General features: G+C 40.9%; 1 protein-coding gene and 1 long non-coding RNA gene across 9 annotated transcripts; both read left to right on the top strand.

Moving 5' to 3' along the window:
* The first annotated feature begins 1,025 nt into the window (after window positions 1-1,025).
* On the top strand, window positions 1,026-18,073 carry LOC148018759 (uncharacterized). Of its 8 annotated transcripts, none has more exons than XR_015695019.1 (11): window positions 1,026-1,703; window positions 2,301-2,379; window positions 2,466-2,560; window positions 2,940-3,044; window positions 3,118-3,197; window positions 4,641-4,734; window positions 4,847-4,954; window positions 7,279-7,365; window positions 17,112-17,185; window positions 17,251-17,402; window positions 17,490-18,073. XR_015695019.1 is itself a non-coding variant. In XM_087701060.1 (11 exons), the coding sequence occupies exons 1-10, from the start codon at window positions 1,398-1,400 to the stop codon at window positions 17,330-17,332; spliced, it is 1,110 nt and encodes a 369-aa protein (XP_087557186.1). In that variant the 5' UTR covers window positions 1,026-1,397; the 3' UTR covers window positions 17,333-17,380; window positions 17,490-18,073. The 8 variants fall into 8 exon arrangements, 4 of the variants coding, with proteins under 4 accessions (XP_087557186.1, XP_087557187.1, XP_087557185.1 ...); XR_015695020.1 differs by having other exon boundaries at window positions 17,663-18,073; XR_015695018.1 differs by having other exon boundaries at window positions 17,251-17,396.
* On the top strand, window positions 7,376-15,312 carry LOC148018760 (uncharacterized). The gene is made up of 2 exons (XR_015695022.1): window positions 7,376-9,252; window positions 9,410-15,312. It is a non-coding gene; the product is annotated as an uncharacterized LOC148018760 (long non-coding RNA).
* Window positions 18,074-18,494: the final 421 nt, after the last annotated feature.

The raw sequence follows: 18,494 nt of genomic DNA on the forward strand, positions 1-18,494 counted from the left end.
GCACGTCTGAAGTGCTCATAAAGAGATGGGTGCTTAAGAGGCAAAAGGACATCTATATTGCATTATCATTTTGGCTTTGGCAAAGGTGATGCCTTGGGTGGCTTTGTGGTGTAACACCCATGAGTGATGTAAACCTTAGAATTAAAGGCTCTCTAGGCATTGGGCTCCAACCAACTCAAATAAACATCAAGTTAAAAAAAAGGCTATTCAATAATGTCAAGACCTTTACTTAGCATTTCTGAGGCAACAATTGTGCTTTATCGCACTTTGGTTGCTTTTATTACTAACTCTATTTACTAAATATTGAAAGACGTCAGAAACTTAATTGCAGGGGTCTCACATGAACCCTTTTCAAATGCACAAAAAACCCCTCACACCAGTAATATGCCATATCTTTGAATAGACTTTGTGTGTTTCATAACTTTTGACAAATTTTGGGATGTTTGGATGTTTGTTTGATCGATCGATTGCTTGTTGCCAATGGTACTAGACAACAACATGCAATGGCTCCAATTGTACCGTTAACTATTAGTATAAGGAACAAATATTACTTGCATGGAAAATCAAGATTGACTTACTTTTTAAAGAAAATGCAAACCCTTATGGCTATATTTCATTAAAATTTGATGGGGTAGACTTGTTGAGTTGATGTGATGGTGATTGACATGTCGAGGTGCTCAGAAAGGATTTGAAGAGGAGTGTATGCAACCCACACAATAATCCTTCCAACAAGTCATCTATTGGTAGTGCAACATCGACTTACACAACAGTGTACAACGTTAGATGTGTGGCAGGCTCTAAGATTGGGCAAATGATGTAACGGTGGTGAGGAAAGGTGGAGAAAAATGTGACATTGGAATTCTCGAGGCATCTAAAAATGGTAGGTTACCTGAGATGTTTATGATTCACGGGACCTGAGTGGCTACAGCAATCTTCTGAGGTGTATCCCACTTTTTTGTTTTTTTTCTGGTTGTTTTTTTATGGGGCTTATAATTCGATCCTGACATTTCATTTTGTGACACCAGTCAGTTGTCCAAAGCACAGGACAAGTCACGACTCACACCTGCGTTATCAGCACGTTCCCCAAGAAGAGATCAATGCTTGCCTCAACCCTAAATAAAGCCAGAGACAAAGACGTAGCAGCATGTATGATGGATGCATGCCCGATCGCACCTCAGCCAAACCCTAACCTGGCTTACGCGACGTGCCAGTAGTTACCTTGGAGAGAACGATCCAATCTCCTCTCAGCCATTTCCTTATCCGTAAGGAAAACATTAACCTTCCAGGCGGGCCTCTCTCTGCAAACGTTTCCATCAATTCTGAAAGGAGAGCCTCCGTACCTCCCCAAGACATGTTTGTGCGCTCTTCCTTCTCTTTCTTCATCTAGAGCAAAAGACATGAACGGAGAATTAGCGGATCGGCCTGCGGATCCTGAAAGGTATTCAAGTGCTGATGATGGTGCCCGAGATGAAGGACTGAGCTCTGGATGTAATGGCGATCAGCTCATCAAGCAGGTTTCGGCTCTTCTGCAGCAATCAAAAGCATTACAAGGTGCAGGCTCGGCCCTCAGCACACGGCTCCGAAATGAAGAGCAAGCGCTTAGCCAGCAAGCCCTCTCGCTTGAGAAAGAGTTGAAGCGACTGCGTTCAGAGGCGTTTGCTGCAATGGAGAAAGACGAGATTCCTTCACCAGCAGCAGAGAAGGTCGATTCATCTGCTTCTCACATCTGTTCAGAGTTTGCCTTACCTGGTGATTGCTGTGTTTTCAATGAGCATTGCCATTTGACCTTATTAGCTAGCGTGGTAGCTTTGCCATATCACGCCTCAAGTTTATCGAGTGAGAGGGCCTCGGCCTATTGAATGACAGGCCGAGCTTATCAGTTGAGCAGATTCTTCTGCACTGACTTTCTAGATCACGCATCGAATTGATTTCATGCCTTGTCATTAAACATTGTTCAATAGTGTGCTAGCTCATTGGTTGATTCAGGAGGCGGTTCTTTTCCAATTTTTTGGATCATGCATTACAAAGTCTCCCTCATAGTTGCTACTAGTTGGATAATGTACCAGATTCTTCTGTACTGACTTTCTAGATCATGAATCGAATTGATTGCATGTCTCGTCATTGAACAATGTTCAATAACATGTTAGCTTATTGGTTGATCCAGGAGGCGTTTCCCTTACAATTTTTTGGATCAAGCATCACAAAACCTCCCTGATAGTTGTTACTAGTTGGATAATGTACACGTTTGACTCCTTTCGTGCATTTTGCCTTACCATGGCATGCAAATGTTCTTTGGACAGCTGTTGGAGGATATTGACAGAGCGCATTGGATGATATGTGAGGGGGATGTAGGGGCTCTTCTTCCTCACAAATACAATGGTATAATATCTGGCGATTCATTTTCCATGCATGTTAACTAAAAGGGACGTGTGAGGCTAAATCTCTAACCTACATGAGTTTTGTAGGTCTATTTCTCAGGATGCTGCTAGGACCTGTCAATGTGAAGGCAGCTCGGAATGATGTTCGTTTTAAAGTAAAGGAAGAGTATAATGCCTACCGGGTAAGGCTTTTCCAAGGCTCAAGTGTGCAAAAGAATGGTTGTAATGTTCATAGTGGCAGTAGGATGACCTTGCAGTGGTATGAAATTCTTGAGATGGACTGCATGATTCAATTGTGTTGGCTATTTTTGGGTTGTAGTGTTCATATTGGCAGTAGGATGATCTTGCAGTGGTGTGAAATTCTTGAGATGGACTGCATGATTGAATCACGTTGTCTATTTTTGGGCTTTAGGCAAGACAATGCACTTTAATTGAAGACTTGAGTGTCCATGCTTGTATTTTAAACCCATCCCCAGGTGAAGCTTTCTTTTGACATTAGGCCTCTGCTGTTGAAAGATGGAAACAATGTTGCCTAAACAAATTGGGGTTCTGTTGGTTCAGGATAGGACGGCAATTTTATTCTTGTTGTTCCCATCAATCCTGCTGTTCCTAAAGAATTGGCTTTGGAAAGGCTGTTTTCCTGCTTTGCCTGTTCAAGCCTACCAGGTATGTGTTTGGCTGTAGCCACGTGCTTGTTCCTACCCATATATAGTTGTGCCTGAATGGTTGTTGTGGGCAGGCTTGGCTATTGTTTTTCTACACCAGTCTAGCCTTGCGGGAGAACATTTTGAGGATTAATGGGAGTGACATACGACCATGGTATGAGAAAGCTAGTACTTCAAAACTGCTGCCAAACTGAATTGTGTAGTGATGCATGAAGTGTGCCTTTGTGATTGAGTGGATTTGTTGATATGTCCTCTTTGAATTTGTTGATATGTTAGACGTTGTGTATTGTCATGTCAAACTTTGTCAGCCAAGTGACTTGAAAAATTCATCTTATTGGTACATGTAAATGTTTAAGTGGATTGTATTAAATGGCTTCATGCAAGTAACTAATCCTATGTCGAGAGCAGCCTGTGAACTTCAACTTGTCCAAATCTTTTCGTGTGAGTATGCTATCCTCCTTCCCTGAAAAAGTAAGCACTCTGTCTATTGGTGGCGACCATTCCAAGAAGAATGTCACCTTTGATAAAGAGACCAATCCAGAGGTGTCTGTATGAGTCCACTATGGGGGTACTCCCTCCATGAAAGTCTCCAGAATTGTCCTGGTCCCCTTGAATCTTCATATCCCAAAGTCTTTTGTCTCAAATGGTTCCACACAAGTAGCGTGGGTCATGTATGAATTTTTAGAGTCAGAACAAGCAGTTAATCAGATTGACATAGTCTGCCTGTTGATTTGATATGAATCCTAAAAGTGAAGGCCGATGCGAGTTGTTCAGAACATTTATGAAGTAATCTTGCTTGTTGATATTTCCTCTTGAACTTGGAGAGTATGGTACTAGACATGAAGTGCTTACAACTTTACTTTGTGTTAGAATAGTCAAAATATTGTGGATGTCCATTGGTAGAGGAGATTAAAACGAATGTCAAAAACTTGTGTGATGTGATCATGGTTGGATCTGCCCATGGCTAAGCCACGAGGTTCTTAACAAGACTTTGCTTGCACAAGTAGCATTTTTGTGAGTGAAACGCAATGATTTTATTTAAACTAAGCAGCATGGTGGAAAATTCATCTGGAGTGTTTGAAAAATTTTAACACCCGGAGTGTTTGAAAAATTTTAACACCTTGAGAGTCTTGTAAGTGTTCTTATAAATATGGTACATATCTGATTTCTAATCATGTATTAGTACCTTGTTGAGTGTTATATTTACCAGGTTTAACACCTTGAGAGTCTTGTATATGTATTGTTATAAATATGGTACATATCTAATCATGTATTAGTACCTTTGAGAGTCTTGTATATGTATGTTATAAATATGGTACATATCTGATTTCTAATCATGTATTAGTACCTTGTTGAGTGTTGTATTTACCAGGTTTAACACCTTGAGATTCTTGTATGTGTATTGTCATAAATATGGTACATATCTGATTTCTAATCATGTATTAGTACCTTGTTGAGTGTTACATTTACCAGTGTTGATCTGTAAATGAAGTGTTGGCTTTTCTCCTTGCCATAAAAAGTGTTTGCTAGTAAGATGATTTTAGTGGATACTTATTCCATATGCTTGTAAAAACATGAAAGGTGCTACTTTTTGCAGGTGGGTGTATCACCACTACTTCGCAATGTTGATGGCTGTGATAGCTTTGACATGGGATTTCAAAGGGCAGCTTCCACATTGTGAAAAAAAGCAGGTCTTGCTGTTCAAATGTTTTTTGCTCTTTTTATTTAATTATGTGATGGGTGGACTTGTTTGATGTATGAAGTTGTGCTAAATGGCTTGTATTATCTGATCTACAAGGACAGCATGGAGTTTGCTTCTTCCTTGTATGGGCAGTTATGCAAGGAGTTGCTATGCTTCTTCAAAATCGGTATCAAAGACAGCGACTTTATACACGAATTGCACTTGGGAAGGTGCTCTTCATGTGCAGAGTTTGATTGCTTCTGTTCTTTCATTCTTTTGACATGCGAAAGTGTGCTCATTGTTTGCCAATTAACTTTGGCATGAATCATACTTTGATGGTCTCCTTAAGAAGGGTTTTGATCATGCTTTGTACTGTTTTCATCCTCATCTCATGTTGGATGATAAGTTGCAAGTGTGCCTTGATAACTTGCCCAGGCTTTTTTAGCAACCTCTTGGGACATCAGTATTTTGTTAAGTTTTAATATGGAAGACCTTGCCATGATGTTACTCAATTAGTCTTTGTTAAATTTTAACAATGAAATAGCCAACTTTGAATAGAACACTCCTGAGACTAACAAAATTCTTTTTCTTATCAATCAAACAATCTTATATTGCTTGTACTTCCATAAAATGTTGACAAGAGATGTGTGAGAATTTTTGTTGTATAACCCCTTTCAAAGCCAACAAGAAATATTGACTTCAAGGTAGACAAATTCATGAGAAACACGTTTACTGATGCAGTGATGCTAAACATTACTAATTGTATGGTTGAGATAGACAAATCCATGAGCAGCAATACTCATTTTCAGTCCAAGATAGACAAATCCACGAGAAACCTTTTTGCCAATGCCATGATCACAAACACCATTTTGCTGTTTGAAGTGGTTTGAAACAATGGTGCTAAGCCTGGTTATTAGATATTCTGGGAATCACCTGTGTTTTTTTTGCAGTCTGTTGTTAGGTAGGACACAACGGGCAGCAACCAAGGTGATATGTTTGGCATTCTGGGAGGGCCAGACATTTGCGTCTTTTACTGCTGTAGCAGCATGATCTTCTACCTTTGAGTTTTCAACTTGGACTACCATCCATGCAGTCATCCCATTAAGCCTATTTCCTTGTGTATATTTGGGGGCGGGGGGTTGCAGAACTTGCCTGGACTACCATCCAGCCAGTTGTCCCATTGAGCCTATTTCCTTGTGTATATTTGCGGGGGTGCAGAACTGCAGTTCTGCCAATGACAGAGTTGCCATACTGATTGGGGGCTCTTGATGGTTCATGGGTGGTGTCTTTCCTTGGGTAGACTTATTCTGTGTTTTTGACAACTGCTCCTGTTTTGAATGAGTCATGGTTTTCACCATTCACAAAAAAGCCATTGCCACACTTCTTCACTTGCAGACAGCCCCATGTTGTCTTGACATTTTTTTCTGATAGCTTGTATTTTTTTTAGGTGGGACAGAAATAGGTCTTTGGGACCACAGAGAGGTTGGGCAGCTTTCCCATGCTGATTGGGTCTTGGATCTTCAGCAGCTACTTTGCTGCATATTTGTTCTCCTTGATCGATCGAGTTTGCTGCAGGTGTTTCGTGACATTGTATTTTATTTTGATCTCACATATATCTCTTAGCTATGTGATAGGGGTTAGAGGGGATGTAGTGACGCTTCTGATTGGGATTTTTTAATATAGAGGAGTGGCTTACTTAGTTTGTACTTGATCATGTATGACAATATGGCTGGTCTCAAGGACTATGATCGTAGTGTGAGATGTATCAGCTTGAGCGTCCATGGCTCATTTTCGAGCCATGACAATGGTTAAAGAGTTAGTACTTCTTTAAACTATGATGCAATGAGCCTCCCATGCCCCAAAGTGCAAGTTGCTGGAACAAACTAGATGCAATGAGCCTCCCGTATCCCAAAGTGCAAGTTGCTGGAACAAACTTTGGGTGAGATAGGGCTGGTCATCTTACCGTTCAATAAAGGGAGGGTGGGAGTGGCTCCTTAAGCATATTGTGCAACCTACGGGTTTGGGAGTCTAAAGTAGGGAGTCAGGACGGGATATACAAAATAAGATTACTAATTAGGCATCCTAATGCATGTAAAATGTACAGTTAGGATCTGCATAATTCATGAGGTCACTACAATTTCATGTTTTTGGGTCTCCGTATACATATGCTTGGTTGATGCAGTTCTTGTGACAGAAACATGCATTTGACAGACTGATGCTTGCCACTGACTCACCGGTGATATTTAATTGTTTCAGATTTGTATATTGGAGTGGTTAGAGTTGGATGAGGTTAATGCATTCATGTCAAAGTGCCTCAACAATGCAAACATTATGATTTTCTTAGAGAAATTAGTTATTTGTTACCTTGTTTTAATTGCTGGTTTACATAGTCGATGTTGTATTATCTACTAGGATGCTTTCATGTTGCTTGCCTGCAGTGTGTCTCATTGTTTTATCTGCATATTCTTTCTTATGTGCATGCATATGATGTTTTAATTTTAGGGTTAGACGGTTGAACTTTGACGTGCACCTCATTTTACTTGCTGATGCACAGGCTGGAAGAATGGATGTTGTGTGGGGAGAGACAGCAGGTGTTATAGGCCAACTTTGGCTTCTCTATCCTCTTCTTTTTATACTGCAGGTATGGATTAACAATCGGGTTCAAATTTTAATATTTTTTTCAGCAAAAGGAAAAATGAAGGTTCCTGAAAAATAAGGGCCTGGCTAAAGAAGCCATTTCATTATCATGGTCAAGATCCTTCTCATTTCTTTTAAGATGTATGATTAGTGATAAACAGACTGCCTCTCTATAAAATGAAAGCTGAATCTAGCTCTAAGGGATGGGTGACAATCTTGGAGACAAGAATGTTGGGTGACGATTGCTAAAATTCTGAAAATGGCTCAGGCAGCACATTAAAGGATTATGCATGATCTCAGAACTCAATTATGTGAACAATGCTAAGTGCCCAAGTTCCGTTCAAAAGAAACAGTGTTATTAACTCTTGTATCACAATATATTCAACTATCAATCCGGACATATAGTACTTCAACCCCATCTCTCAACTTGTACATAATTGGTACTGATGGTTCATGCTACCTTCATCATAAGGTTGATGAAGTGGTTGGAACCCTGTTTTCTCACTTACTCTTACACAATATAGTAGAACTAAGGTGTGGATAGTGGTTGAAACCTGGTATTTCCCCCTCCTCTGACTCTCACACAAAAACATAGCAAAATTGAAGTGTTTTAGGCCACTAAAATTAGGGTTAGCAGTAGTCTCAAACTACATTGTATTAATCCTTGTTTATATGTCCTTAAGACAGCCTCAAAACACATTGATTGCTTATTGCCAAAAATAAATGGCTTTATTTGGATAGAGGACACATTCCTGAAAATCCTCTATAAATAGAGGCAGTTGTTGGCACCCTGTTTATCCTTCACCCTTCAGCCATCAGCTTTCTCTACTCACACTACTGCCCTGCATCCCATCCGAAGCTGCTGCTGGTCACCATTCAGCTGCCATCATTATTACAGCCTGCTGCCAGGTGCTCTGCCAAAATTGCTGTGATCATCTGGAGCTCTTGACTGCTGGCGCCCTTCATTGTGACTACTGCTGCTTCCTGTCATCATCAGTCCGACTGCTCCAGAGTGTGTTTTGGAGTCCATACAGCTGCCTTTACTCAGCTGATGTCATCATCACACGTGCTGATTCGACCTGTGTTTTGAGATACATGGTGAGTATGACACACTCTTGAAGCTGTTCTTGGCGGGTTCTTGGCATCTTAGATACCGGTCTCAGTTCACCTCATCCCCGATCCTCAAGACATGGAGGCTTATAGGCCCTGGTGGATCATATTCAACAGATGTGTTTATTCATTTATTGATTGGAGTATTCGTCATTTGAAGACCTTTGTTCCTAGCATGCGGCAAATGTCTTGCTTATCATATGGATGCTTGAAGTGTTAGTAGATTAGTTAGCTCATGAGTGAGTTTGTGCATGCATTGTGGGTTGGGCACATTTCTTATGTGCATTTCTTTTTAGGCACTGATTTTCTTGGTTCAGAGTGTGGCCGCTTGGGATTATTTTGACCGGCTGACTTTATTTTCTGGGCTCTACAGAGCTCGCCAACCTGATTTGGTTTGGATATTATTTTATGCCTATTTATTCAGGGTCCCTCCTCCTCAGTGATTCATTAACTTGGAGTCTTCTAGAGCATGCCCTGTTAGAGAGAGGGAGCCCATGATCGTGCCCACTCAGCCCGTGACTCAATACGGATTCCATCTCTCGAGCGCGTCTTTGAGTTTTCTCTTTGCAATGTTCCTTTGTTCTTCTATTTCTCCTCGTGTTGCACAGTTTATTACAGCATTCTTTTACACTTCCATGGCTGCACCCATTTCTGACATGGTATTAGACATTTGTGTTAGGTCATGGCATGCTGCTCTCTGCTGTTGCAGGTCTGCCCATTGCTGCTGATCACCTTTTCCAGCCTTTTTACTGACCAGGCAACCTGCTGCTTCTCCCAATCGGTGTGTTTTCAGCCTCAGTAATCTGCATTTTTACTACCGCTGCCTGCCTTTTCAGCGTTTACCCCCTCCCAGGCAGTTTGCAACTTGTCTTCTACAGTTTATGCTGTGTTTTCTGCATAATCAGCCTGTGTTCTCTGAACTGACCCTGTGTTTTCAGTCTTTGCTCTGTCTGCAAGCTGGACAACTGTGTTTTCAGGGCGTTTTCAGTCTTTGCTGTGTTTTCAAGGTGGGTGATTGTGTTTTTGGGTCCATCTTGTAGTTGTTGATTGTAATCATCCTTTTTGATTTGTATTTGATCAGATTTTGTCTTTCTTCAATAGTTGTCATATTTTCCTAATCAGATTTTGTGTTTTACATTGTGTATGACCTTATACTAGTGCAATGTGTGTTGTATTTTGGCTGTACTCTCTCTTGATTCTATTCTATTGTCTCTCTCCTCTCCTCTCCTCTCCTCTCCTCTCCAAATGGCACCTCCCTATTGCTTTGCTGATGATAAACTTCATCACCATGATTATCTCACATCGAGTGCTGTCATGAAAGCATGGTTTATGCAAAAGCGATTATGGTACGTTGTTTCAAGAGCTATTGAGTGGCCCCAACCTCCAACATCTGTTCTAGATGATTGGGATCCTATCAACTTCAATGAGATTACAATAGAAGCTTCCATCTCGGTACAACTGGTTGCCATGATGAGACATGAAATGTTCTCAAAGGAGATACGACACAAGCCACATTCACTAATATAAGGGAGTGGACATTAGACTCATCTTCTAGCCATAGAGCTAAATGGGCTTACCCTTGAGCTTGGAAGCTATTAGCACTCTAGGTCATGACCACATATGAAGGATTAGTGTCCCATATCATTAACCCACACTATTTCGATGTATGGATGTGTTGATCAATAGGCCAAGACTCCAAGAGGGTGATCACACAATGAATGTGAGCAATAGGGCTTTTTTCATATAAATAAGACTTGGCTACACTAACCTTTTAAGTATCCTTAGTGCATTCACATGAAGTCACTTCATGATCACTATGATAGATACTACTAGTGCCCATTTGGATATTCAAGGATATACTACTCGATTTTTTTAATGATCAATTCGAATGGCATCAATCTAGATGATATGTCTAAGATATAATATCTTCGTGGGAAAATTTTTCACTTGGATGGTTTTGCGAACAGTTGCTCTCGTCTTAGGAGATATAAAGATGATATGCAAATGGTTTGCATGCTCCTTCAACAACTTACTATAAATAAATATGACGTTGAGAAAAACGATTATCCACTTTACAAGGTACGGATGAAACAAATCATTCATCATCTATTGGAAAGTTGTGGAAGCATTAGTTAATTCAAAAGGCAAGATTAGAAATTGATAGTACTCATATTGCATTTGCACTAAGTCATTTCATGACCATTGTGACCAATGCTACTATTGTCCATTTGGATGTCCAAGGATATAACAAGGCCTTTGCAGCTCCAGATAGGGGTAATAAGAAGAAGCTGAAGAGCCAGTGCTATGATTGTGATAAGAATTGACATTTGCACAAGGATTGTAAGAAGTTAGCTGCTTTGAAGAGGAAGGAGAAGAAGAAGAAGAAGTAGGATATGGACTCGCCTAGTGAGTCATCCTCATTCTCCTTTGACTCTAACTTAGATTCTTGAACCAAGGCGAAGGCCAAGGCGCATAAGGGGTCATCTTTCTTACAAAAGAGGAAGGGTTGGCTATTCCTCCTCTTGCTACTTTCGAGTGCAAGTGATGCAGTCATCTCTCAGGACTCTCCACAACGAGAGAGTGAGGTTGGTGAGGCGGGATAGATGAGCCTTATCTATATAGGTATATGGGTGCAAAGGATCCAGAGAGGGACTTTCCTTCTACATTGGCTAAAGTTTGGTGAGTTTTAAAATCCTTGAGCTGAGATTGACTTCTAGGCTCATGATGGGTTGCTTTTTGATAGAAAGTGGAATTGGCTTCTAATCAAGACTCAGACGAGGAGACACTTTGGTGGTTTGGCCGAAGGCGAGGAATCCATGGTCACATATGCTCTGAGGCTTTGTTGATAGGATGGTGATGTATGGTATTGTGAGGCATTGTTGATAGACATAGGGAGCTGCTATGATTCTTCTCTATTTCTCGAAGCTAATATGATCGACATTGACATCAGGTTCTCTCCGAGGCATCTTGATGTTAGCTTGGCTTCTTGGATATCCATGGTCTTATTTTTAAGGTCTTTGTTGTATGGAGTGTGATGAGTCATTTCATTGTATCAGCTCACCCATGGTTTGAGACAGGGTGTTAGCAGATTAGTCAACTTATGAGTGAATTTGTGCATGCATTGTGGGTTGGGCATATTTCTATGCATTTCTTTTTAGGTGCCAATTTTCTTGGGCCAGAGTGTGGTCGCCTTGGGATTATTATTTTTGGTCGATATCATTTGTTGGGCTCTATAGAGTTGGCCATTGTGATTTGCTTTGGGCGTTATTTTATGCCTATTTATTCCGCCACCTTTGTCACCATATCCTAGGAAAATGCATTTACAAGACTTTGGCTCAAGTTTGCTGTGTTTTTCTTTACAAATGTGCACAAAAGCCTTGCAGCCAAACACTTTCAGATGAGCATATGAAGGTGGCTTGCTTGACCACTTTTCTTGGGGAACTCCCCTCATCCATCCCCCCCCCCCCCCCCAAAAAAAAAAAGACTTGTTTGGTGACCGATTAATTAAGTGAACGATTGTCATAACAGCCTACCTAAAAACCATGGGGTAATACAGCACGAGACAACATCGTACAGACCTTATCCTGTATGGTCCGATTCATACGCTCTGCAACTCCATTTCGGGCCGGATTATGAGGGGCAGCGAGCTCCCTCTTTATCCCTTTGCTGTCACAAAATGCTTGAAAGGCCTTGGACACATATTCCCTACCATTGTCAAAGCGAAGACACTTAAGTGTCTTATCTGTATCATTTTCATCCAATGCCAAGAATTTTTTATACTTGTGAAGCACTTTATCCTTGCTACGAATAGGGTAAATCTATACTTTCCGTGTAGCATCATCGACAAAGGTGACAAAATATTTTTTCCCCCCTAAAGATAATCCTGGCATTTGACATACATCCGAATGTACTAACTCTAGAGGAGAAGATTTCAATGAAAGACACTTTTTGTGAGATTTCTGTGCATGTTTGCCATGAGTGCAATGATCTTAATGCTCAAAATCAGCATAACGAAGACAAGGCAAGTAACCCAAACGAGAAAGCACTTTCATTTCTGTTTGACTCATGTGTCCCAACTGGCCATGCCACAAAGAAACGTTTGGTTGCTCGGTCACGGCAACAACATGGTCACGCACACTAGATACATGAAGTGGATACAAAGTATCACTCTTGCAACCTCTGGCAATAATCCTAGATCCCTTACAAATCTTCAATTTTCCATCAGCAAAGGTGGTATGAAAACCATCATCATCTAGCTGCCCTGTGCTAATCAAGCTCTTCTTGAGCTGAGGTACATGCTGTACATGTTGAAGTGTAAAGACAGAGCCATGTTGAAACTGTAATTGCACACTGCTGATACTTGCAATCTCACATGTATAGTTGTCCCCAAGATGGACTACACCATGTTGACCCCTTGTATAGGCGAACCACTCACGATGAGGGGTGACATGAAAGGAAGCATGTGAATCGAGAATTGAGGTATGCATGTCATCATCTGTATTTGGGTTTTGATCGGCTTTGCCTGCTGCTTTTGCAATAGGATATTGTTGCACTGCTTTTGCCAAATTGCAAAGTTTGAGACTTCAAGCTTCTTTATGTGCATCAGATTACTGTTGTCATTGCTGCTAGCCATGATTTTCAGCTCAAATGTGACCAAAAAACAGCAAATGCAGGCCCAAAACTGTCACCCAAATGAACAAGATACAAACAAGTACCAATTAGCAATAAATGACCACGCAGAAGGATAGATTTCAGATCTGTAATTAAATTTTCAGAAGCACCAAACCATGTGGTACAACATTCCGCAATTGATTACAGCTGTTCCAAGGGCATATGCATCACATTACATGAGAAATCCCAAAATTTCAGCTGCAATTCCTGTTGTACATGTACCCACAGGCATGAAATTTGACACGAACGGTCAAAAGGCCCAAAATTTTTGGTGCTCAAAGCATCAACCACACATCTGCATTTTCTCTGTTATGCATAGAACATGCCAATTTTGCCAAAATAGAGCAATTTCAGCAAAACCCCCAAATTTTACCAAGTGTTGATGTCCAAATTGCTTGGAATTCAACCTGCGTGTACATAAATGACCAAATGCTGCACAAATTTTGCCCAAACTGCAAAAGCCCCAAATTGCACGGGGTCCAATGTGTATCAATGTCGAGAAACTGGGTAAATTTCAGCTCAATATGTGCATGTATATGAAAAGCCCCAAATGTCGGGGACAAAATGCCACAAATTCCTGCAATTTTTGAGATAGATATCACTGTTGCATCTTGCTCGCATCAAATCTAGACAAATCCCCAAATTTTCCAAGTCTTGCGTGCACTAATTTTCAGTGAAATTGAAAAAAATTCATTAAAATGTGAAAAGCCCCAAAATTCCCAGGCAAATGTACACCGACTTTGCAATTTTTGAGTCAGATTGTCCAATTCTGCGTTGAGATCCCCAAATTCGGGAAAAGCGCCAAATTTCTGGGCTTGAATTGCATGGAAATTTATGTTGTGCCTCCACGTGTGAACCCTCGGTAGGAAAACTTCAAAAAAAGGAAATTTGAAGAAGAAAAAATGTTGAACGGTGGGTCAACGGACCTGCCGTGCAGGTTGCTGCCTGATACCCGTGTCGTGTCGCGTGTGCAGCTCGCCAGCTGCTGCCCGATACTCTTGTCCCATTTGCTGGAGTGGCTCGTCAGCTGCAGTTTCCGTCAGTTGCTGGTCGCCCGTCAGCTGCTGCACCACTGCTGCCTGGTTCGTCTGTCGACCTGTCACACGCCTCGCGACACTTTCTGCTCGCCTACGAATTGCTGCCTTATTCAGGCTATAGCTCCCATCAGTCACATGTTGACTGGCAACACGGCTGTTTCTCCTACACACAAGCTTGCCTTCGACTTGTCTCGCCTACTTGCTCGCAAACTTCGAGAGGCACTAACACCTGAACCGGAGCTCTGATACCAGTTTGTAGTGATGGGTTAGGCACGAAGATCTAGACAGACAGTCGTTACGCGTAGTGAGAGTCAGAGAGAGTGAGATAGAGCAGAGTAGAGAGAGAGCCCGTTTGTAGGTACAATAACGATAGTGTACCTTTAGGTTTTTAGATGGATATATATGTGTAAGTTCAAGTGCTAAGGGTGTGTTCACACCCGAGCACATTTAAAAGGCACGAGGCCTCTATTCCCAACATTGATTTCCTTTCTCATTGATTGATATGTACTTGTATCACCTTTTGTTTGCATGTTGATGATCATACTTCTTAAAGGACGCTTGGGCAAATGAACAATTTCCTATGAGGACATTGCTCAAGTGGTACCATTGCACTTTGCATTCCATTTTGTTTGAGCATGACACTTTTCATTGCCCCTTGCATCTCCTATGCATTGGCATTGTGTTAATGTGAAATGGAGCACTCTGAACTAGAGAGAATCAACAAAAGCAAGCATCTTCCTTTTACCTCATCAAAGAGTGGCTGACTTGGAACCATATTCTCATCATCATTAGAAGTATACTATGGCAGTAATGTCATGGCAAATACTACTATTGTGGCATAGCCTCATCTACTTGCCCATTTTCTTCATCTATACCTCTTTACACCATCCTTGCCTTGTGTACACCTCTTTTTTTGGAGGATAGAATACTTTAGTCTTATTATTCATACATAGCCATGAAAAGAAAAGAAAAGGATAGATGAGGAAAATGTAAGAGATAGTAAGACCCATTCAATTGAGCTACTCAAAAGAAGACATCCATCACATCTATGATCATGGTAGGCCTTGGTGCTGCCCCTCGTGGCATGCTTAGTCTGATGCCTTGGTTTATTTGGGGTGTGGGGCTTTAAGTACGTTTATTTGGGGTGTGGGGCTTTAAGTACAAAAGAGGGTTGAGGGGTGACTTACACATCACCTCGGGCACCTTTTTGGGCTTGAGAGGGGGCGTTCAGCTACTTGATTATAGTTAACACTAATCTCAAATTACAGTAGATTAATCACTATTTTTATATCCTTAAAACAGCCCCAAAAGCATTAATTACTTTTTACAAAAAATAAATGGCTGTAATTTTGAACAATAGGACAAATGCAGCAGAAATTGTCTGTAAATAGAGGCAATTCTAGGCATCTGAATTATCTCTGATTCATTCTTCATGCCAGCCTTCAGCCATCAGCCTTCTCTCCTCAACAGTGTTGCCCGCATCCTGTGTCTGTAAAGAGAGTCAATTCTGGGCATCTGATTTATCCCCGATTCATTCTTCACTGCAGCCATCACCCTTCTCTCCTCACAGTGTTGCCCACACCCTGTGTGAGATGGGACACCCTTTCAGCTGCCCTAAACGTCATGTTTGGTGGGACAGCCCCTTCCATCTCAAGGGTCTTGTATTTGGGGATATCTAAGGACTTCCTGTGTCCAGAGTTACTGCACATCAGGACAGCAGTAGGACATACAGCGATGCCATGCTGCCATGGCTGGACAGTCTGTGTTTTTGGCTTTTGAGAGCAATCATGGATGCCTGGTAGACCTTTCCACTGTCTGGAAATTTGATTGGGCCGGTTGACAGCCTGGGGACATCTGGGATTCCCCTTTGTAACAGAAATCACACGTGCACAGTCATGTACACAAGTAATGAGCACAGAGGAACTTGGCTGTTGGTTTTGAGATAGAACTAATGCTACATTTACACAGAATAGAGTCTATGGAAGTGCTTAGTCCCATACCTGCTGATACTTGGATTTTCATCCTCTCCACCCAGAACCAAAATAATACTTTGATATCATCCAGGATGCATATTCAGTATACTTTGCAAGTCTGTTGAGAGTGAAGTCTCTCTCTATCAAATCCCATGAGTCTGTCAAATATTCTGATCCCACGATATGTTGCCTGATTTTGAGGATGTTAATTTATTGTTTCTTATCGGTTCAAAGCTACTGTTTCTGATATTCTTTCAATCACAGTGATGGTCTCTATTATCTATGTACGTGTGTATGTATCTGTTTGTCTGTCTGTCCTTTTGTCTTTTTTGCGTGTCTATGTGTTGCCTGTGTGTGTGTATCTATCTTTCTGTCGGAATTTCTCTCATAGGACCAAACTCTTCGGTGAAAAGAGACTTTTTTGCCACATGAGTTCATGAGGAGAAAATTGTCTCCCACTACTATCTCTGACCATACTGTATGGCATGTCTATGTGTGCATGCCTGTGTGATTTCCCAAATCAGTCTTTCTATGGCAGCCTTGCAAAGATGTGCGGTGCTTTGACTCCTCAGATCCACATGCATAGTACATACTGCCTCTTGGATCTAAGCATCATGCCCATTTTCAAATACTTGATTATCATGGGAAATTGGTCCTGCCTGTCCCTGTTATTTGGGGATGGCCACCCTCTCATCCTGTAAATAATTTGAGGTCATATGGTCCTGAATATCGAACGTGTAGTCCATGCTCACTTTCCAATAACACCTGATCATTTTGAATTTGGTCCTGCCTATATATTGCTTGGGCATGGCCATCCAATATTTGTGACCTTCCCTGATGCTATCAAAACCCATTTGATCTTAAAACATAAACATTACTCAAAGTCAGCACAGGTGTTAACTATGTGATGCTCCTTTGATGGGAAACTATTGATCTTAAGGTTGGTGTCTTGCATGCAGTTGTCCCAAGGATATCTCGGTTTCCTCCTCCTGTCAACAGCCTTTAAAGACAAGGGCTCTGAGTGGCAGGTAAGGTGAGAGAATTTTGCATTGTTAATGTTTAATATTGAGACTCAAGTCGGATTCAAAACTTGTGCAGGTCATTGGCTGTGGCATTTTATTGCTTATTATGGCATTGGGAAATTTTGCTAATACATTGGAGACGCTCTTTGCAAAAATGAGGATCAAAACAAAAATGAAGGGCAAGCAAAAGAAGACTTGAGCAAACCGTTAGTACAACTCATGGCAAGGGTGCTTATGAAAGCTTTCTAAACTGTACATATGCGAGTTTGGAGTTTCCACAAATTATTACTAACCATTTTTGACCGAATCAATCAGGGTGTAGGTGGTGATTGATATTATCAATGCATTTAATGAGCCAAGTTATTTGATATCAATGCACGGAACATGTAGTCAGTTTAGCGCCTTTGTGTGTGCCAATATTAGTGCCCTTTGTATCATTAATCATCTTTGTTCTGATATGATGAAACCTTATTGGCTTTCTTCACCAGAGCCCAACAGTACATTCAAATTTGGACAGCAATGCCAGAGGGAAAGGAGGTAATAGTGTTTTGGCTTGTGAAAAAATACCTTCAAGAAATTGGTGTCTGGTGTTTCCTGTCAGTCATATTTTTCCACTGTTGTTCATCCTTAGTCAATCACTCGCTTAGTTCCTCTTTTGTGTTGCCTTCAAATAACTTTCTGCTGCCATCTTGGAGATGTATACCCTTTACTGTCAGCAAGATTCTATCTAGTCAAAAATTTTCCATAATTGTGTATTATAGCTGCAGCAAACACCATGATCAATGCCAAATGCATATGTGAATGAAGTCCAATGCTATGAAAACACTTACAAATTTGATATGATATGATGAAGCTAAGGAGCTATGAAAGCAATGAAAACATTTACCATGTTGATGTGATATGATGTCTCAACACATCATGGTTCTGTGCTGCATTCAGTGCTTGATTCAAGGAGTGACATCTTAATAATTAGGTGAATCGTTTTGATAACTTTTAAGACAGGTTTCTAACCAGCTCAAATTTTATTAATTCCTCTGGCCCTGTATGGATTGATGCATTTTCTTTGCTGAAAATCATGATGGTTTTTATACATATTGTGATAGGTGATTAAGTAGTAGACTCAAGTAATTTTTTGACTGCTTCAGGTATTCAATGGTCCAAGCAACTACGGGGTAACATTGAGTTATCATATATAGTGATGTATAAATATAATTAAGATCGTTGTCTCTTGCTCATTTGAAATTTGTGATTAGCTTCTCATATTGTTTATGTATGTTAAGTCCTGAGCTTTACATTGATTTTGCATCATTGTTTAGTCTC

Source organism: Lygodium microphyllum, chromosome 20 (genome assembly GCF_053477565.2).
Source record: "Lygodium microphyllum isolate KBCC chromosome 20, Lygodium_microphyllum_v1.1.10, whole genome shotgun sequence".
Lineage (NCBI taxonomy): Eukaryota > Viridiplantae > Streptophyta > Polypodiopsida > Schizaeales > Lygodiaceae > Lygodium > Lygodium microphyllum.